This window comes from Chaetura pelagica, unplaced genomic scaffold (assembly GCF_000747805.2).
Source record: "Chaetura pelagica isolate M959 unplaced genomic scaffold, ChaPel_1.0 scaffold453, whole genome shotgun sequence".
Taxonomy (NCBI): domain Eukaryota; kingdom Metazoa; phylum Chordata; class Aves; order Apodiformes; family Apodidae; genus Chaetura; species Chaetura pelagica.
Window position 1 is genome coordinate 1,812,431 of NW_009952879.1, and position 21,296 is coordinate 1,833,726.

The window sequence follows — 21,296 nt, forward strand, 5'->3', positions numbered from 1 at the left end:
AAAATCTTTTTTTTCTTTTTTTTTTCTTTTTTAAAAATCTTTTTTTTTTCTTTTTTTTTCTTTTTTTTAAGACTTGCTTCTAAGATGCAATAAAGATTTTTTATTTGCAATCAGCTCCTCCTGTCTTCTGCCTCAGTCCGTACCTTTTTGCACAGTGTAGGCACAGCCATAAAGGTAAAGCAGCTTGGGGGGAGTCCAGGTAAAAGGAGCTCCATCTTACAAAGGGTTTGAACTCTGTTGTGTTTTGGCCTGGGACAAACTTTATGCCCTGTAGCCTGGAGCTGGGGAAAGGGAAAACATCTGTTCATCAACCTCAGGTGTTTGCTGCCCATGCTGGGCAGTTCCCTAGGGTGTCTGGTCACCTCTGACAGAGGTTTTAGACTTTGTCCTTTTGCTGACTGAAAACATCCACAACTATACATTTAAAATGCACATGATAGCAAGGCTGGATAATTAATGTTTTGAGTATTCAAAACACAGCAAAAATAATGATTAAGGCTGTTGAGCGCTTAAAAGCGCTGCCAGTTTTATCACAGTTGTTCAATATTGGTGTGAGGCTTTTTTGTGTGGAAATGAAGTCCCAAAGCAACAATCTTAGGATTATAGAAGTGTTCCTTCACACTGGGAAAAGGAAAACAAAAACCACACCACCAAAACAAGTAGTATTTGTGGCTGCTGAGAAGAGCTTGAAGAACATGAACCCTAAAAAGCTATAGCAAAAGAAAGGGGGATTTGTTAACATCTCTGTATTTATTAACATCTATGATTATGACTATTTTTTTTTAGCCTGGAACAGCTGGTAAAAGCAGAATGTCTGGAATGGAAAAAGCCATTTAATGAAAAGCCCCCATCTGGTATTGGGGTGGTTTGGGGTTTTTTTGCTCAGTTACTGCAGTTATGGTGCAGTGACCAAACCTGTCCAAGCTGAATTAAACATGAATTTTACACCAAGCTTGCAGGCAACTCTTGAGACCCCACATCTTAATTGACCATATATTTTTACGGACTTGCAGCTTAAAATTAATCCATTTTAAAGTTAAATTTTTAATTATAACTGTCAATGATAAAGCCTACCCTTATAAAACCCATTTTATACTAAAATAAGCCCTATATGCTGCCCAAGTTGTTGAACAGGTGGAAGTCACTGGTTGGCAAGTGCTAACCCAACCTCTGACAGAGTCCCTTCTGGGGATGGAATGTTTCATTTGCAGTTTGCTCTGGTTGGTTGGTTGAGAGAGATATTTCCTTCATGCTGAGAAGCCAGTTGGTGTTGGAGAACCCAGGAGGGTTTGCCTGCAGTCCAGTAAGAAAAATAATGTATGAGAAACCGAGACGGTGTCGTCCTGGCTTTGTAGAAAAGGATGACCCAGAGTAATTTACTGAGGTTCACTATATAGTGCATTGCTTCTCTTCTTCATTAAAACAATTAAAAATGTGAGATGTACCTTTTCTTGCTTCCAGTGGCTGTAACCCCTGTCAGATGCTGTGCTTGTCACTGCAATAGAACTCCCACCCAAGCAGGGCTCTGCAGCCCATCAACGTTTGTGTTTAAACCCACCTTTTCTGGACACCCACAGGTGTGAGCTGTGTCCCACAAATCTGGGCAGAGGATGAAATCACAAGTTAAAGCTCAAAACCACTTTGCCATTCCCATCTTCTCAGGGCTCACAGTGACAATGACCAGCCACTGGCAGCTGCTCAGCTCTGGGGTGGGTTATGGCCTGCAGAAGATGGAGGTGATGAACAGGAGGGGATAAGATGAGCATCAGGGGGACCTACAAAGAAGCCTAAAGCAAACTTTGGTCCTTTCTTCATTGGAGTACCTGGTTGTCTCATGAGCTGTCAGGGTGAACAGCCACAATTCGCTCTGAGCCTCGAGCTGGGGCATCTTGAGGCTGCGCTTGGCTCTTTGTTCATGAACGTTCATGAGTCGCTGGAGTGAAATTGCATGTGAACCTTCAGGGAGAGGCAGCGGGGGAGGGAGGCCTGGATTTATTACCTCTGTTTTCTAAAAACCTCTTCTTTCCCAGCAGCTTGTTTTGTTGCTCAAGGATCAATGACTGTGAAAAGAGGCAAAGGAGACCATGAAAGTGCTTGTCCAGCAAAGCCGTCGCGGTGCTTGTCGGTGACCGTCACGCTTGGGGCGACTGTGTGCAAGTTAAACATTTATGTGTGACTCTGCAGAGTCACAGGCCGTGGAAGGATTTCAAGTTTGGGCCCTTGAGGCACAATGGGGTTTTACTGCCCTGAAAAAAAAAAATAATAAAAAAAAATCTGTGCACAGCTCCAGCCTCCACGCAGCTCCCCTGGACTTGCCTCTGTGGTCGATTCCTTTCAGCAGAATCAGCAAGAATGTCCCGCTGAGCCCAAAGCTGCTTAGGCCGAGGTTTTGTTGAAGCTCTAACTTTACATTGCAAATTATGAGCCTAAGTCATTTTGCACAAATGTTTCCTAAAAATACTCCCCTTGCACAGGCAGCCTCACTCCAGGGCTTTTTTTTGGAAAGAAACCTCCTCCAGAAGCATTAAAGCTGGAGAGCAGGTGAGCATCTTCCATGGGGCAAATGCTCCCAGGTCCCACCTGGGTTCATCCTCTGCTTCACTTCAGAACTCCGTGGTTTCTGGGCTGGTGGGACTGCCCACATACGGACCTGTTGAATCTGATGTCTTTGTGCCCAGGGCTGGAGGGCTGAGTCTCTGCAGAGCAACTTGCTGGCACCTTGGGTTAACTGTGCTGGCTGGAGCAAATTCCAGGTTTTTTGGTCCCAGTTTCCATCTCCTCCCAGGGCCATGGGCAGCCCTGGAGACTTTCTAGACTCCCTGGCCAAGGCATGTTGAGCTGCAGTGCAGCCACATCCCATGAGGTTTCCTTCCCTGACTCTTTTACGAGAACTCACCTGGCTGCTGCTGCCAGAAGTGCTTTTATTCCTCATGTCCAAACTGCTGCCCACACTTTCCTAGGTGCAAGAAACTCATTCACGTTCTTTTCCAAGTTCCAAAGCCCATCTCCCGGCTCTCCTCCAGCCCAGGGATCTCTACCACCTTTTAAATCACATTTATGAGCAGGGCGAAAAAAATGGAATTAACAGTAAAAAAAAATAACAGCCGGAATCCTGGGCTGGCTGTGTTTACTTTCACACTTTAATTCAATAAAAATATCGACTTTAATTGACCTGAATCAGCTCCAACATTTCCAGCACTCGGGCCTCAAGTGTCTTGGAAGTCAGGAGGTCCCTACCACAGGGGTGCTGGGAGGACTTTGCCCAGGTCCTGCTACGCCTCTCACCAACAGTTTCTTTAGAAAAGGAAGACACAAAGATACCACCACCTTGGTGCTTTACTGACCTTTCAAGGAGGGGGCTGACGAAAGGCTGCAGTGAAAGTCCTTCTGCCATAAAACTTCCCAGGCCCAGGCAGATGAAGGCTCCTGGCTCTGCCGGCGGCATCCGACCCTGGGGAACCTGAATCCCAGCCTGGTGAGACAGAGCCAAGCCCTGGCCTGCTGCCCACTGCCCAGAATCGCTCTTCTGTGACTCCTGCCCCCAGCAAGCTCAGCCCACGGCACCATCCCTGGCCCCATCTTCATCCTCATCATCATCTCCAACCCTATCCCTGGCCCCCTGAATTATTTTAAACTTGGCACATTTTTAAAAGCCCTGCTCTCGTGGGTCCCTGCTCGCTGCAGCCATGAGGGGTTGGCCATCAGCATAGTGGGAAACACCTTCTCCAGGGGTCAGACCACCATGCCCCCAGAGGATGGTTTATTAGGGCCAGAAGATCATGCTCAAGTGTTTAATAGCACGGAAACTGGCCCAAATCACTGCTGGGGCTATAAACAAGATCTCGGGGTGATGGCAAGTGGGGTTGGGACCCCCATCCTGCTTCTGGGGTGGGGTCTCAGCCCTGAAGCTGCAAGCCCAGAGCTGGGACCCCCAGCTGGAGCCAGCAGTGCCTGCCAGTGGGGGGCTTCCCGCCCGGCGAAACGCCTTCCTCAGAGACAGACGTGCTGTGTAAAAGGCTCTATTGTCAAAAAAACAGAAAAAAAAAATGCATACAACCAGGGCTATATTGTACAGAGGAGCCTCCAATGTCTAATATTTTTGACAGGGAGCAGGGCCCCACAGCAGGACGTGGCACAGCTTGACCTCACTGTTCATTTCAACCGGCACGTCCTGTGAGGGCCCATGTAAGGCGCTGGGGTGAGCAGGGCTGGAAGGGCTGAGACCTGCAGGATTTTTTGGGAATGGCAGCAGTACCAGGTGTCCCCTATCTCGCCACAGAGGGGAAATTAGCAGGGCCTGACACCTGGAAGAGCCTGATGAGGAGCTGCTGAAGCATAAATGCACAAAAAGTGATGGGGCAAGAAATCAGGGAGGGGCTGGGGAGAAGCATCTTCCAGCACTGGGCTGGGAGGGAGAAGGGCCAGGTTGTGTAAACCAAGCTGAGCTCTTTGGGAAGGGGTCTTTCCCTGGGGTTTTGTGGTTTGTCACAAAGTCCTGACAAGATTTAAAACAAAAGCAAAGAGTAGCTCCCCTGCCCATGGTAAAACAAAACTGGGGTCCCAGTGCTGGTTAAGCCACCAGAGCCCCACGTTGCTCCCCATCCCGCCACGGCAGCCCAGGGTGAGCTGAGGACAGGCTGGCAGCTCAAAATAGCCACAATATTTTCTGTCCTTTAAAGTTTCCTTAAAGAAAACTAATTTCCTCTGTCCTTTCAGTAGCAGAATACAAAGCAGCCCGAGCTGCCCCTTTCCCCACGTCCCTTAAACAAAATAATCACCTGATTTTGTCCTTATGCTGAAGCAGAGGCCTTGGTGCAGTGGTTGTGTGGAAATGCCCACCTGCCCCCATGCCTGTTATTGGGACACAAGTGGTGGGCTTTCCTCTAATAAAAATTGGGGGCGGGTTGGTATTTCTGCATGTTGAATATAACAGAGAAGGGAAAAAAACCCATTTGAGTCACTCACCTCTTGGAAGAATGAAGCTGAAAATTGCATTTTTAAGCCTCAAAATTCAGAAGAGCCATCAGGGCTGTCAGGCAGGGCAGTCATGGGGTGTTTTGATGCTCACGCTGGTCCTTGGTGGCAGCCAAAGAGCAAAGGGAAGCAGGAACCAGGCTGGGCAGCAGCTCCAGCACTTTCATCACTCTGGTGGCACAAGCCCTGTCTGCACTGATGGGCACCTGCCGGGGCGATGCTGCAGAAGGGCCAACCTGCTCAAGGGATGGGGGAAATGAAGTCCTACTTTTCATTTCCAATCCTGCTGCAAGGTTATAAAATACGATTGGATTTGTTACCCTTCCTATCCTACCATCTGATGTCCAGCTGCTGCTCCTGATCCCTGGAGCATCCTGGCTCCTGCTGCTTTTGGATACTGCAGGAGCCTCAGCCGGAGGGATGTGGTGGGGCTGGGACTGATCAGTGCAACCAGGGCAGCACCTGTTTTCTGGAGAAACTGTTAATATGGTTAAATTGCCCTTTCTATTGCTTGCTCCTCAGGCAACACCTGGTCTAGCCAGAGGGCGGTACTCAGTGATGATTGTTGTGCTGGATCCCCAAGATGCCCTGAGAGAGAACCACAACACAGACCCTTGGTGATGGGCCCACATCCCACCTGCACCACCAGAAAAAAAAAAAAAGTTGACTCACTAAGCCTTGGGTCTTGGGCACAACACTTGTTCACCATCCCAGGGCCTGACCCTGCATTCTGCTCACAGCCAAAACTGGCAGTAGGCATCAGTGGCCAGATGGTAATTAGTTTAATTTCTTTTGAAGCAGGTAAAGAACCGCGGAGGGTCCCAGGGCAGGCTCCAAGGGCGCAGCGTGCGGCTCCCTGCCTGCAGGAACCGCTGGGCCAGGGGTGGAGCCCAGGACGTTTGGGCAGGGTGGCTGAACAGGAGCTGACGGTTCCATTAACCCCGGGGGCGGGTAATTAACGGCCCCAGCACCCGCCACCCCCCCGCTGCGTTAATCTCATCGGAGAGCATCCGTTTCCCTCCCAGCGCTGAGTCCCTCCCGTGCGCTCCCGCTGCTCCCGGGCAGGCTGGGAGAACCTGGTGTTGGCAAAACACAACTAAGCTGTTTTCTGGTCCCTCCTCAGTCAGCTGAAAGAAAAACCCCACTCCTCCTTCTCCCCTCCAGGCCCCTGCTTGGGCTTATTTTTGGAAGCCGAAATCAAATAGCAAGGATCATGACACACACAGCTCTCCAGGGCCAAGCACCAGCAAGGGGGACTTGAATCACCAGTGCCTGGGGCTCAGGCAGCCCCTTGTTCCTGGGCTTTTGGGGCTTTTCTGCCTTTGGCCTTGACCCCCATCCCTTTCCCCAGGGATGGATGACAGGTTTGGGAGAACCTCTGATTGATCCCCACAGACACTGAGGAGACTGTGGGGGGCACAGCCCCACACCAACTCTGGACACAGCGTGGTACCCAAGATGCTCTGCTCGAGAAGGATGGTAAGGAACTGCTCTAGCTATTCCAGACAGTTTTCTCAAAGAAAACCTGCAAGACTGAATGAAAATACAAGCTCTTTTATAGCCTCAGTTTGGGCTTCAAGGATCATTAAATTATTACATGTGTGTAAAAGGCGTCTGGCACCCAGAGAAGGTGACTGTGAGATGGTAAAGCCCCAGCTCAGATGATGGGGTCCACACAGCAGGCATGTGCAGACTCAGGGCTATGCAGCAGGACCCAAGGTAGGCGACACAGTTTCAGAGCAAGGCTGTTCATCAGCCCTGACATAGACAGAACTATTTCACAGCTAAGCTTGAGTCAGGATAAGCTCTTGGGGCAGCTGTGAAAATGCACCAAACCTCAGCAGCAAAGGGCTGAGACAGCTCTTCCCCATTGCTGAGACAACAGCCAGGAGAGCTTGTCCTGGCAAGGGCGAGCGAGCCCAGGCACAGCACCTGCACCTCAAGGAGCTGCTGGAGGAGCCACAGGGGACAGACAGGTAAGGCCAGGTAAGGAGACAGACTGGACTTTTAAATCCCATTCCAGCTACGTTCATCAGGAGGACACACACTTCAATAAGATGCTGCAAACCCCGAATGCCCTGCAGCTGATGCAGGCATGGGCTGCCTATAAAAAGTGCCACCAAGACGGTGCTGTTGTGGGGAGAAATCTGTTTATTACAGGATACATTCGTTTCTGAAGGATATTTTAGCAGCCTGCAACAGAAACGTGAACCAGAGGGTTAACCTGCCCATTCGGCCTTGGCCAGCCTTGCCGATGCTCACACAAGTTTCTTGGGATAGAAATTAAAAGGTCCAAAATTCAAACTGTACACATTTTTACAGGGTGTTTTGCCAGGCTCACTTTGGGATAACCAAGTGGAATGCTATTCAGCGCCAATACATCATCCCAGGCCACTAATGAAGATAAAATGAAAGCTGCGGTGAGCGGAAGCTGAACAGATACACAGGCAAATTAAGCTTATTGTGTTCCCAATACTCCAGAGTGCATTTACCAAGAGAAAGAGGAGTGGAGCAAAGACAGTTTATAAACCATCCTAGTCCCAGGGCTCCATTCTCTTACACCAGGAAGGATCTGTCAAGCCGACTGGCTTTGGTTTCTATCAGCTCTACTTACAATTGACTTTGCAACAGTGCAATTAAATAGCTTGCTCACTTACTGAGACTGTGCAGTATTATTGGCAGATTATTTCAGGCTCTCTCACAGTAACACTGCAACACAACAGCTTTCAGCAACCAGCAACGCTGTGGCCAGCCAAAGCTTATTGCTGGTTCTTAAACCTGGGTGTCTCCACACAGCAGTCACAACAGGGGCTACACCTGGAGTAGCCTCTAACAAACCTGTGGGGAAGCAGGTAGCAGCCCCTGAGCACAGGGCTTTCCCCTGGGAAAAGGGTGAAAGAGCCCACAGGGAGCCACAGTGCTGGCCAGCAGGCAGTGGTGACTGAAACGTGCTCAGGCTCCCAGCAAAGAGCCTGCTGAGGCTAACGGAGCTCGCCTGACTGACAAAGTACACTATAAAAGCAGCAGCAGCAGCAGCCAGGCATGCTGAAGGTGAGGAAGGTAAAGAACGGGGAAGAATAAACTGGAAACAGAGGCATGAGCACAACTGCAGCCACCTCCACCTCCTGCTTTCAACTCCAGTAGGGGAGTGTGTGACAGAGCAGGAGAGCGGAGAGCCGGCCCCGCTCCCAGCCCTGCCCAGCTCCCATGGGCTCCTTCAGCCCCCGCCTCCCCCAGGGGGGCTCCAGCCACAGGAGCCCTGCAGTGCTCATTAGCAGCAAACCAGACGCTCACTCCATGCACCCCTCATGCCCTGCCTCTCCAGTCTGTGTCCGGGAGCATTCGGAGCAGGACGCTGCTGTCTTCTGTCGAGCCTCAGTCCCCAGCACCACAAGCACTACCTTCTCTTTCGCATGCAGGTTTCAAGCCTTCCCAGCTCTTCGTAGGCCTGGTAGAAAACGTCAAAGTCTCTGGCACTCCAGCCCCTCCAGACAGCCAGGCACCACTCCATGTTTTCGTTCTCAAAGCAGCACACAACTGTGTCCTTTGCTACGAGAGCAGCATCCACCAGCGTCCTGGGAAAGGAAGAAGAGAGCAGAGAAGAGAATGACGGCGGCGAGCAGCTCTGAGGCAGGACACTGCCACTCATCTGGCTCACAAGCTTTCCTTTCCAACTACCCAATCTCTTTTTATAAGCTGCAAATCCTTGAAAAAGGAGAATGTAACATAACAAAGAGAGGGATCAGGAACTGTGTCACAGCAAAAACAAGCGGCTCACTGACATGGAAAAAGATTTGTAGAGGGTTCAGGTGTCTGAACATGCAGGTGGGTGCTTAAGCCTGCATGACATTTTGAAGTGGTGGTTAATCTCCCATTTGCTAAATCCACTCTCTTTTGCCTGCTGCCAGCTGGGCATTTTCAAAACTGTCTGCATCATGGCACAGCTCACAGGCTGCCCGGAGCCTCTGCAGCCTGACCTGTGGTGTGGGAGTGGGATGGGGCCCAGTTCTTCCAGCTCAGGGTTCCAGCCCCATGTCCAGACCAGCAGGATTGCTGCAACAGCCCAGGAACCCACTAGGTCCCTGCAGAAGGAGTCCTGAGTGACAGCACCGTGTTGCATGTGCTTTCCTTCATGGTCTCTGGCCCTGCAGACAACCTAGAGGAAGGCGGCCAGACAGATGACACTTCTGTCCTTGCAAGGTTCATGGCAGCCTTGCTGGGCTCTTTCTACCACTCCAACAGCAGACAGAGGAAGACTGGCCCCAAACTGTTTTGCCAGAAAAGCCCCTTGCTGGGGTGCACTGGCAACAAGGGCTGGTTTTTATCACAAAGTGCCCCTAAGAAGCCACCTCCCCACCCTGCTCTGCACTGGCAGGGGCTGGTCTTTATCCTGCTGGTAAAACAGGGCAAGTCAATGGCCAGCATGCCTGAACCAGCCAGGCTGCAAGGCAGCAAAGCAGGACAAGTCTGTGACAGCCCTGTCACCTCTCCTTGACTCCAGACTTAACCTGGGTAAAGCAAAATCAACCTAGAAGTACCTCTGAACAATAAAGAGAACAGCCACTCCCTCCTGACTGATAAAGACACTCAGATAGCAAGTAGAGGTAAAGGCAGGAGCACTTTGATCTCATGTTTGCCCAGTGGTAATGAATGATCATTTATAATCCTTAGCAGTGCTTAACCTCCATTTGTTTGGACATAAATAGTACAATCCCAGACCGGTATTTAAGTGATCAGCAGGAACACCCCCATCTCTCTAGCAGCTATTTATTTACTTGGACTCTCATTTGCTGTATGAAACATTTTAAATTAATGTATATAACTGCTCTCCCCTGTGCTCCAGGAGCCTTCCCCCATCCCGTCACTGCCGACAGCACAAAGCTGCTCATTTAGAGCCAGAACGTCAACCTGACCCACGTGAATGCAGCCACAGACAAGCACTGCGCTCTGCATAAATACACCTCTTGTTCTGAAGGCAGGGCTGAGGCTGCCAAGCCCCAGCCATCCTCTGCCAGGTGCCCTCAGAGCACCGGGAGCCAGCACCAGGCAGGATCAGACCGACGTTTATCACATTGTGTGAGACGGTCCTGCCTGTCTCACTGCAGAGGTACTTGGGCTCTGTGGCTTTTGGAGACCAGACCAGATCGTGGTGCCATCCCCTCACCATCTGCCATGCTATAAGAGCATGCACACACCCCAGTGTGCAAACAGCAACCACACCTCCAGCTGGGAGCTTCTCAGATGCTGCTGGAAGCCAAGAGAAAGCTCCTGAGAGCTCTGGGACCCTGCAGAGCTGCCCTCTGCCACCCTTGTGTCCCTGGAGACTGGTGTGAGGGGCACTCTCCAGTCAGCCTTACCCATAGGGAGCCAGTTCCCCAGCCTTCAGCACAGCAATCACTCTGCCCCGCTGGGTGCCCGATTCCTTCTCCAGTCCAATAACGATGATATCCCCTCCTCTCCTAGAAGAGAAAAAAGGGAGATGTCACTTGTACTCCACAGCAGAGGCTGGTGATAGCTGAGGAAAATCCATGCTGGATATTGCTACAATCCCTCCTGCAGTTACACAAGCTTCTGCAAGGAAGGGGACACTGCCATGCCACTGAAGGGCATCCTGAATCCACTACAGTTAAAGCTCCCATGACAGGTGAAATAGGATTCCCAGTGGCTTCCATCAGCTCAACAGAAGACAACAGGATTTGCCAGGGTTGTGTCTGAGTGAGGAAGCTGCCTGCTAGTCTTAGTTTCCTCACTAGCTGGGGAAACAGAGCTTCAAGTCTTAGCACCCACACTTCTGTTGAAATCAGACCTGCAAGATCTTAGATGTGGTCATTATACCCAACACTTAATAACTTTAAAAGGGAGTAGAAAAATCCATGTACCATTGCATTGGGGAAGAAAATGTCTTTATTATTATTTTACTTTCTGGGCAGGTGAATCAAACTGGGAATGCAAGAGTTCCTGAATTAGCCTGAGCTTATCTCATGCTCAGTCCAGGTGGGATTTTTATCAAGTTGCTTTCCTAAGTGACCCACTTACCTGGGGATCCATATGAGGTCTTTTACTGAGAGAATCTTGACAGCTTGGAGATGCTGCATGTTGTCACCCGCAGACATGGCATCATGATCCAGGGAAGGCTTCAGCTCATGAAATTTGTCAGACTCCTCAAAATCTGTAGAGAAAGGTGCACTGGAAGAGCTCATGGGCGAGCTGGGTAGGCTGGAGGGGCAGCGGGTTATCCTGTTAGGAGGTGAGGAGGAGTAGGAAGACACAGAGCAATAATCTGTGAGCGAGTCCTGGTGGTTTAGTATTTGGGTGCCAACCTCTGGGCTGTAGATAATGCTCATGTCCCCCAGTGGATTATTCTCCACAGCTTTGTGGCTGAGAGGTGCTGTAGCTGGGATGGCTGCTGAGGGCTGCTGGATGGTGAACATGTCTCTGAGGGGGCTGCAGTCTCCGCAGAAGTAGCGCGCGCAGAGCTGGTAGGTGGTGACGTGATACATCACCAGGAAGTTGCTTTGATTGTCCAGACACCACAACACCTCCTCCCCGTGACACTCTGAGTTGCAGGCGATGGATGTGATCACCGAGGGTGGGCTGAAGGGCTCCAGCCTCCTGCTGATCTCCATGGTGGTGCAGTCTATGATGAGGATGCCCGGGCCGTTGCTGTACCAGACCTCCGACCCGCTGTTGGTGATCTCCATGGCCTTCACGGGGTACGGGTTCTGCCGGGGGTCATCGTCAGAGATGTTGAATTTGGACCTGTTTGCTGTGTGGGAGCACAGGTAGGAGCAGTTGTCCCCTGGCATGCCCTGGCACACTGAAAACACTGCTACAAGTCCATCTGACAAGCCAGCCAGCACCATGTATGAATTCTGCAAGAAAGACAGCAGAGTCACTGTCCAGTTTCTTTACTTCCCTACAGTACAAGAGCTTTCAAACCTACAGGCTCTGGCTGCCTCTCACAGTCCTACCAATACACTAGTAACTTACCCCAAATCACTCCATGGTAACAGCAACATAAAAAGCAGTCATTACATAGAGGCTGCTGCAGAGCCATATTCCTCTCACCCAGTATTACCTCTTTCTTTATTGGCAAGGGAGGACAGATGGACCTGGCAGTCTGCCCTGAAGGTTAACAAATTCAAGCTGGAGTATGTTCAGAGGCAGCCATCACGATCCTAGCAATCCAGCTGTAGAAGCCCGGATCATTTCCAAAAAGGAGTAAAACTATTGCTATCAGTGTAGGAAGGAGAAGAATGGAAGAAAAGCAGTAGAAGCAGAAAAAGGGAGGCAATCCTACAGTGATCCCTCTGCATCCGAATTGTTGCTTTGACAGCACTGCTGCTCCCAGGGATGTGCTCTGGGTCTGGGAACCCTGGCAGCTCAGAGACATCCCAGTGAAGGGCACAGAAGCAGCAGCAGTTCAGCAAAGCTTTTGCCAAGTGCCATGAACAATTCTGCAGGTAGTTAAAAACCTGTCCCTAAGTGCACAGATGTGCTGGCTGCGGGAGCACGGCCATGTTGAGCTCTGGTGCTGCGCTCCGGGCTCTGCTGCCATGGACACCGTCACGTCCTGTGGGCAGGAGCCCATGAGAAGGCCACGGTTCCCTGGGTCTCCAACTCCTCCAGCTCATCACAGTGGTGCAAATGCTGTTAAACAGACTGGGAAATGGGTCTCTTGGGAAGAAAACTCCCCATGACCTTGAGTCTGCACCAGAAACTCCCCCATCTGTGAAGCAGATAAAACAATATCTACCTCAAAGGCCCTTCTATTTCCTCCCTGTGGAGCAATAAATTCTAAAAAAAGACCCTCTGCCCAGGGCTTTTTTTTTCTGTTGTTACAATCTGGCCTGACTGAGCAAAGCACAACGAGTAGAACCAGGCAGAGATGAACCAACACAACCTCACCCCTTGGCACCCAGCTGTGGAGGAAAGCCTCATCTCCTGGTGTGCCAGGGACACCAGCAATGCTCCCTTGCCCCTGGGAGATGGGACAGGGACTCTGTGTCACCCCTTGCTGCTCATCAATTAAGAGAAAGCCTGTGCCTTTCCAGGGATCTTGGCTTTGCCAGCCCTGAAATAGAGCTCCCAGGCTGCTTCAGCTTGTAGAGGCCACAATCAGTGAATTGCTCCCAGTTAACAGGGGGCAGGTATGAGAGGGGTAAGTATGAGGTTAATTGATAGCACTGTTTGCAAGGCTCATTAAAAGTCTTGGACACAAAGACAAGATCTGCACACCAAGTATGAGTAAAACCATGAGTGTGCTGAGCCTGTCTGACTAATCCAAATCACGGCAGAATTTTACTGTAATGGGAAAAACTAGGGAAGCAAGTGGAAAGTTGTGAAATGGGACTTGGACTTTAACTCAGTCCAGTCCCAATTCTCTAACCACTAATTGAAATTAAAAAAAAACACATCACAACAAATGGCCTGCAATGTTTGGTGCCATGTCCCTGCTGCCATGTGGATCTGGTGCAGAGGCTCCTGGATACGGGTTTGCCAGGGAGTTGCATCAATAAGTTGTAACATGGCACAATGCTTTGCACAAGCTGGGTATTGGGTTACTTTTTTCTTTGGAAAGGAGTTCAGCTCTTTAAAACAGAACAAAACAAAGCAGAACAACCCACATTTCTCTAGTGAAAATAGCCCAACGTCTTTCAATCCAAACAATCCTGAACAACAGGTATTTCTTATTAAAAATGGAAAGTATTGAAATGGGAACATCTGAAATTAACCATAATGTGGGTATGTCAACCTGAACTGCTCCTAGAATGACAGAGGACACTGTAACAGAGATCTCTGTTATTTTGTCTCACTTGATTTAAAAATGATGACTTGTCCAAGCATCATCTTCATAAAAAATATTTTTATTTCTTTGATTAACATCAGCTACTGCAAAACAGAATCCAGATTTCCCTTTGGATTTCACAGGCCAAATTTCCCCAGCACTTGGGCAATCAGCACCATAACAGGACAGATCTGAGCCAGCAATCCCAACCCACCTTCACTGGGAATACTGACTCCGCCAAATCCCAGCCTGTCTGGAATACCACAATGGTGGAAGCAAGTCTGGAAGGTATTTTGTGCCTTGGGGCAGTTACTACTCAAGAGCCTTGGCTATCAGGACCTGTTTCTATCCAGCCACTGTTCTCTCTCCGTTTAGGAAATGAGGAGTAGAAACACAAATGCTGAGAAAAGGCCTCAACCTGCCATCCTCACCTGACCCAGACAAAGGACTGACCCATTTCTGAGAATCACTGAATGAATCATAGAATGCTTTGGGTTGGAAGGGACCTTAAACATCATCTAGTCCCAAACCCCTGCATGGGCAGGGACACCTCCCGCTAGACCAGGTTGCTCTAAGCCCCATCCAATCTGGCCTTCAACATTTCCAGGGATGGGACAGCCACAGCTTCTCTGGGCAACCTGTTCCAGTGTCTCACCACCCTCACACTAAAGAATTTCCTCCTAATATCTAACCTAATCCTAGCCTTTTTCAGTTTAAAGCCATTCCCCCTCATCCTATCACTCCACACCCTTATAAAAAGTACCTCCCCAGCTTTCCTGTAGCCCCTTCAGGCTGCTGTCAGCTCTCCCTGGAGCCTTCTCTTCTCCAGGCTGAACAACCTTAACTCCTTCAGCCCATCTTCATAGGAGAGAGAGGTGCTCCAGCTCTCTGAAGAAGATTATGGCAAAGGCCACCCCTAGGTGCCACCAGCTCACCAGACTATTAGGTGCCAGTGGAGCAGGGCAGGGAGGCAAAACTCTCCAAATCCGCGTATTACAGCAGTGACCAGGCAGGGCAGCAGCCTCCAGAAACCTTAAGTAACTTTCTCAGAATTCATTTTCAACATTTGGGCTCTGCAAAGAGCCAACAAAAACACCAGAGCAACAAAACTGCATTTGAAGTCTCCGTCCTGCCAGAAGCCCCACTGTGCCAGGGAGGAAGGGCTCCTCGCGGGGCCGTGACAGTGTGGGATGTGCAGGAGCTGAGCGGGCTCCAGACGTCCTGTCCCCGCAGCTCAGGACAGCGCAGGGCTCGGAGCCACCGGGATGGCTGCAGAGAGCAGATACATTAAAAAAAAAAAAAAGTACCCCTCGGTCACCTCCTCCTCCCTGGTGCTGGGCTGGCAGGGTCTGGCCCTGCTGGCAGCGCGTGCCCCGGCAGGCTGCAGCTTTCAAATGCAGCTTTTGTTTTCGTGCGTTCCAGGTTTTGCAAGAGGCCAGAGGCTTGCACCCCTTCTCATTTCTCTCTCCCTCAACACGTCTTTGCAAGAACGCTGCAAATCAATTCAGAAAGCATCTTGCTTTGCTCTCTTTAACCTGTTTGTTTGCTTATTTGTCGGTTTTGTGGTTTTTTTTCTGAAAGGAAATTTACAGAAAATGTTATTGTTTGCCAATAACAATGATACTGGTGACACAAAGGATCCAGCAGAAAAGCATAAATTGTACAAGACTTCTCCTTGGCTGGTGAGTTTTGGATTCTGGGCCCCTCTCTGCTGCTTTTAAATTTCCATGATGCTTCCTTTGGATGAGAAACCAAGTTTTGGAAACTATTTCTTTTGGATCAGTCTTCCCAAGGCAGTTGTAAAGAATTCCCCTTCCCAGCAACATCCCTCAGCAATTCTCTGACTGCTAGTTACCTCACATCTCATCAGCTAAGGGTTTTCTTCCCAGGGAAATGCAAGCAATTCCCTTCTCCACTGGACACTAGTGACTAATGTGATAGCTCAGATACAGCTCGCTGGCCATGCAGTGAGTCTGACAAGTGTAAGCTTTCCACTTAGCTTTGTTGGAAGAACTGGCTGTTTCGAAAACGGTTTTGTTTCTTGCCAACCTGGTCTGCACATCCCTATGGCTGCTGCTCTGGCTATTTCACTGCCAAACTCATTCATAGAAAGGAGAGAGGAAAAAGTAAGTCCAATAAGCTAAGGAGTGTGCCGAAGGGATGTGGATTTCTGGAAGGTTGGGTAGGGTCGAGAGAGGAAGGGAGGTGTCTAGACTCAATATTACTATTGTAGGGCCTGGCATTATTTATGACATTTTCTAGGCAAGCCACAAACTGAAAATAGAAACCAGGAGACATAAAGCCACTCTTAACCCCTGAGGAATGGCTTTGCAAGATGTAGGACAGTGGAAAAGCTGAAAGTGAAAGACTCATTTGACTGTCCTGGACAAAACCTTAGGCTGCATGAAAAAGAAATTTGCCCTATGGATCAGAAATGAAACTCTGCGGCGGAGAAACACTGCAGGTCTGGCAGCCAAAGAAAGCAGACAGATGCAGCCTTCCGGCGGGTGAAATTCATCTCCCTGCCAACTTTCTATCTATGCCCTACTTTAGTCCTCCTTACACCATGTTTGGAAGTGAAGCAGTACACCTTACACTAACCATCTGCCTCGGGTTCAGCTTGCAGCGATGCAGCAGCCCGAGCAAACGAGCCAGAAATGGACAGTAACACAGAAGCAGCACGAGGTGTAAAACAGCTCCACTGTCACTCGCAGACCTGCTCCACATTGAGCTTTTAGATACATACCAGTCTGCTGGCATTTACAAAAAAAACCTACACAGCCACCAATAATGTTGGAACGTAATTATATGTTTTTACTTGAGGTGGCTGTAAGCAAACCAGAGGTAATTTAGCCCAAAAACAGTTTTTATACATCTCCCAAGACTTGCCCGCAGTAGGCAGTCACGTCAGGTTTCTCTTGCCAGTAACTGGATGTGAGCAATTCCAGAAGTAGACAGGCAGGGTATAACTTCTGCTATTGGCCATAAGAGGCAGTTCTTGGACTGCCCGTGTTATCTATGGGTTTTCACTCAAAGCCAAGAAGAAGTGAGGCTGAGCCTAGATAATATTTAAAGATAATTGTGCACCCAAATGACAGTATGCACACATGCCAGGAAAAGAGTGGGTACCAGAGCTAGGGATTTACCCCAGTCCTGCATTAGCAGCTAACAAATCTCTGTTCTAATTATTGTTTCTCTTATTTCGCTTGATCAGCCTAAACCCTGTCTTCCAGTGATGTGGAAACTCAGCTGGAAAACATCCTTGCAGAGGAATGTGATCTATTTTGACTATTTTCCCAGCAGGCTTGGAAGTGCCAGCTTTGGTCCCCTGACTCAGGTTCTTGCCCACACCTCTGTCTTCTGGCAGAGGCAAAGGACCTGGAAACCTACTCCTTGCACTGCCAAAATGTTCCTGGGCATTGCAAAGTCCTTCAACACCAGCTAGTGACAAGCTGGGCAAACTCTGGCGGCTTGGCCTGGCAGCACATGGCTTAGTCTCACTAATGTCCCTTTTCCTTTAGGTTCCTCCTTACCTTTTTGACAACAGGCATTACTAAAAAGCAGCTCACAGTAGCAGGAGTGTCTAAACCCTTCTGTGGAGTCTTCAGAGGACACATGCCCTGCAACCCATACACAGAAATCTTCTGGTCCTGTGAAAGAGCACAAAAAATTCTATACATTACAATTACCTTCAATGCTTCTTATTTTTTGATACCTGAACATGATAAAATTGGTTCCAAACCCAATTTTAACTTGTCTTTTTTGATATCCAAAGCCTGGATTTCTGTTTTCCCTGAGTATTTGCTTTTGTTTGTGGGTAGAAAGCAGGTACATCCCTAGACTGAGCAGAGGGCAGTATATGAACTATCCAAAAGCCACTAAAATCACCACTCTAGGTGTTTTATTTCCACATCTAAAGATAGCATTTGACAACCCTGACTCTGGGTTTTTTATTAAAATTTTTTAAATTCTTCCAAAGATAAATTCAAGGGACTAGGTTCCCCCTCACCCCAACAAATCCTAAACATGTCAGGGGAACTGAAACATGTTATATGTTATTTTGCATTAATCTGCAATTCAAGATAAGCTAGTATTACATTGTGTGGAATTACACCTGCTCTACACCTAATACATCTACTGACCTGACACAGAGCACCCAGTCTGGGGAATAGCAACACACTTCAGTTTGATCAAAAAGAATGGATACAAAATGCTTTAAGTTTTCTGAATTGTAATTTTTCTGTACTTCTCGTTATGAAAAAATAGGAATTCCCTCAATTTGGGAACAGAAAAAGACTAAATTATCTTGTTTTCCTACAGGTAAAAAATGGTCCATTCTCTCACTCAGTTCCAGCATCCATGATAGGGAGGAATGAATTAACCAAGGCAAATTATTTATTCAGCAAACATATCCTTTTTTTCCTCTCTCTGAAACACTGAACTGTAGGAACATTTTGGTTTGTTTAAGCTATTTTTTGTTTGTCTTATGTCAAACAATTGTGTCAGAAGTGGCTGACACTTAACACAGCCCTTGTTGATGGGTGGACAGGGGCTCTGAGTGATAAACCAGCCATGCTCTCCCACTCTTTATCTTTTTAACAGTTTTTTTAATCGGTTTTCCATGGTGACCACAAAACCTGGGTACCCATTTCCCAACGACTTTAAAATCCCTCAGGACTCTTTCAAAACCCCACCCTTAAACTCATGGTTTCTTTCACTGCTTCCCTTTATCGCTCACAGATAAGGACATTTCCCAGATGAAGCCCTGGGTACTGATATGCACCAATCCTGAGAGTTTTGCCACAGAAAGTCGAGGTTCCCACGATCACTTTGAACACCAGGAGACATGATTTTGATCTAGGTATCAGCTAAGTCACAGGCAGAAACAATGCACCCGGAGACAGTAAAGTCACACTGCTCATCTGACACACCCATTGTCTCAAACACTCTGAGCTTTACTAATTTAATAGGTTCCTTCTCTTCACTTATGTCTCTTCTAACAAGGCCCCTCTCAAGCAAGGCAACGAAGTGCAGACAACATTCACCTCTGTGGCAGCCCAGAGAGCATTCTGGAATTTTAGTTGGCAGCACAGCTTCATCCCTGGGCAGCTCATCCTTTCCACTTCTATGACTCCTTTCTCTGGATTCACCACTGTGTAGTTTCTGTGAAAGGAGCAAATAACAATTTATTGTCACCAACATTGAGCCTGCAAACAGTACCCAGCACTTTTGGCCAAGCCATGACTGTCCAGATGTGGACCATGCTGCCAGGATCTACACCTCCCCAAATAACCATCACAAAGGAAGAGGGATACAGATGTGCCACAGCTCTTCCTGTGGAGACAGATATGCAACTGCTCCTGTGAAGATTTAAACTCAGTTATCTGACTGTGGAAATGATCAGGAGAACTAATGTGGTCAGTTACTATAATTCAGCTGTGAGACAAATGGCTCCAGCTGAACAACAGTAATTCATAGCAAGGAGGTCATAGCCCATCTTGCCCATTAGGTTCTCAAGAGAACATGTACTTGTTCTCCAAGTTCAGTGCCTCAGTATCATCTGGCTTCCTTACTTATCCTAGTGGATAAGCAGAAGAGCATGATTCTTCCAAATGAGAGCAAAGATGTGTAAGCTGATAAAATAATTTACAAATAGGACTAATAAATATTTTTGTAACTAAAAGGATTTTGTTTGTTTGGGATTTAGGAAAGTTTACTGGGTTTGGCTGTTTGAACAATACTGGATATTCACATCCACATCTGTGAGCCCCAGATGTTTTACCAACTGTGGCACAAGCAATTACACATCCTGAAATCTGTCCCATATAAGCAATTTGTTATTCAGCAGTCTCCAGCAAGTGGATTGTCCAGTCAGGAAGCAGATTCACTGAGATATATTGCTGTGAATATTTGGACAACATCCATGTATTCAAAATACATCTGTGAGTCCCATGTGTTTCACCAGTTTTAGCAGGAATAGTTACACTGTCTGCACTGAAGGACCTGGCTAGGCAACCTGAATAGCAAAGCAAATAGTTTCCAAACAAATCACGTACCTCTCTCATTAGGTTAATGCTTACAAATAATGAACACATTAATATAAATTTCAGATCAGTTTGTGAATGTTTTCCAATAAGACTGAGGCTATAAAAATCAGTAACATCCATAAAAAATAAACCTAACTAGCCATGGTTCACGTGTGACTGAGCAAAAGATGATCATCTCAGTCACAATGTAGTAACATTTAAAGCACATGCCTATTCAGTATAGCACACATTTTATTGCAAGTGTACACTTGGATGCACACACAGCTTCAGGCATGTGGTTAACTCCTGATGACTTCAATAGGGTTTAAGCATGTACTTAATTGCTTTGCAGAACAGGAATGGAACTGCAGTCTCAATTAGGAAAGGTTTAGTGTTAAATGGCCTCATTAGGAAAGGCAGAACACGTCTGTTCTCATGTGCAAATGCTTCATCCTGTGTGTGTGAATCATTACACTGCCTTAATCTTCTCCTCATATTAACTGAAGCAGAGTTAAGCTCATTAAATATCCTTTATAAAGCAACTACTGTTCCCAATTAAAAGAGTTTGGGAAAACAGTGTACACCGTATCCTGGCATTGACCCAAATTCACTTTCACCTTCTTTACCTCCCTCCCAGAGGCATAAACAAAGACACTGAAAGATTTTTACTTAAAAAGAATAAAGAAAAAAAGAAATTACTAATATGAGCTGTCTCACCTGCTGTCTTCCTTTCCATCCCAGAACACCACAGTGTACTCCTGTCCCTGGGAGCAGAAGAAGGAAGACTGCTTCCCACAGGATAGCAGGTACATAAATGTTGCAAAGGTAGGATCTTTCATCTGTCCTACCACAGAAATGGCCAGTGGACGCTGTGGGGAAAGGAAAAGAGAAAGACATTTGTCACACAAGACAGTTAAGAGGTCCAGATCTACAAGCAGGTAGGTCTTCTTGAAAAAACACTTCTGCTACATTCTCCACTCTGCACCTAATTCTCCTTGTAAATCCCACCTCACTGGTTCTCATCATCCTTCATATCTGAGACACTGAAGCCAAAGCTCTTTTGTACTTCCATGGTTTGGTCTCTTACACATTTTAGATTAAATTCTTCAGGTTTACAAATTCTGGGAGCTGACCCCCTGCCATGCAGTGTCTAGCTGTTTGTGAATCCAGCTGACCTTTGATTGAAGGACAGCAGTTCTGCAACACCAACTTGTAATTAATGAAAAAATGTAATGCAGCATAATCCTTTTCTTTGAACCCTTTTCTGCCTCATACTGGCTTTTATAATCTCAGGGGTTGTGAAGTCTCTGTAATTACATTCACAGAATGATACTGCACCTGTTTCTAGAAATTATGGGTAATGTCTTGCCCTGGTAAAATCAATAGTCTTAACTGCCATTGATGTCAAGGGACCTTCATGTCACCATAGATGCCTAAGGCCACCAATCTGCCATCCTTTCATTCATAAAACTCTCCTTTATGTCAAGAGAAGTTCTGGGCCAAATCAG

At 47.8% G+C, this 21,296-nt stretch overlaps 1 protein-coding gene across 1 annotated transcript in view; it reads right to left on the reverse strand.

The window, feature by feature from the left end:
- Nucleotides 1–8,347: 8,347 nt before the first annotated feature.
- Nucleotides 8,348–21,296, reverse strand: part of LRRK1 (leucine-rich repeat kinase 1) — a 75,862-nt gene continuing 62,913 nt past the window's right edge. Inside the window, exons 28-33 of the mRNA XM_009995305.1 lie at nt 20,506–20,657; nt 18,808–18,925; nt 17,296–17,412; nt 11,011–11,846; nt 10,332–10,433; nt 8,348–8,549 (exon numbers count right to left, since the gene is read on the reverse strand). Coding sequence (XP_009993607.1) covers nt 8,372–8,549; nt 10,332–10,433; nt 11,011–11,846; nt 17,296–17,412; nt 18,808–18,925; nt 20,506–20,657 — 1,503 coding nt within the window. The 3' untranslated portion in view covers nt 8,348–8,371. The remainder of the gene's footprint in view (nt 8,550–10,331; nt 10,434–11,010; nt 11,847–17,295; nt 17,413–18,807; nt 18,926–20,505; nt 20,658–21,296) is intronic.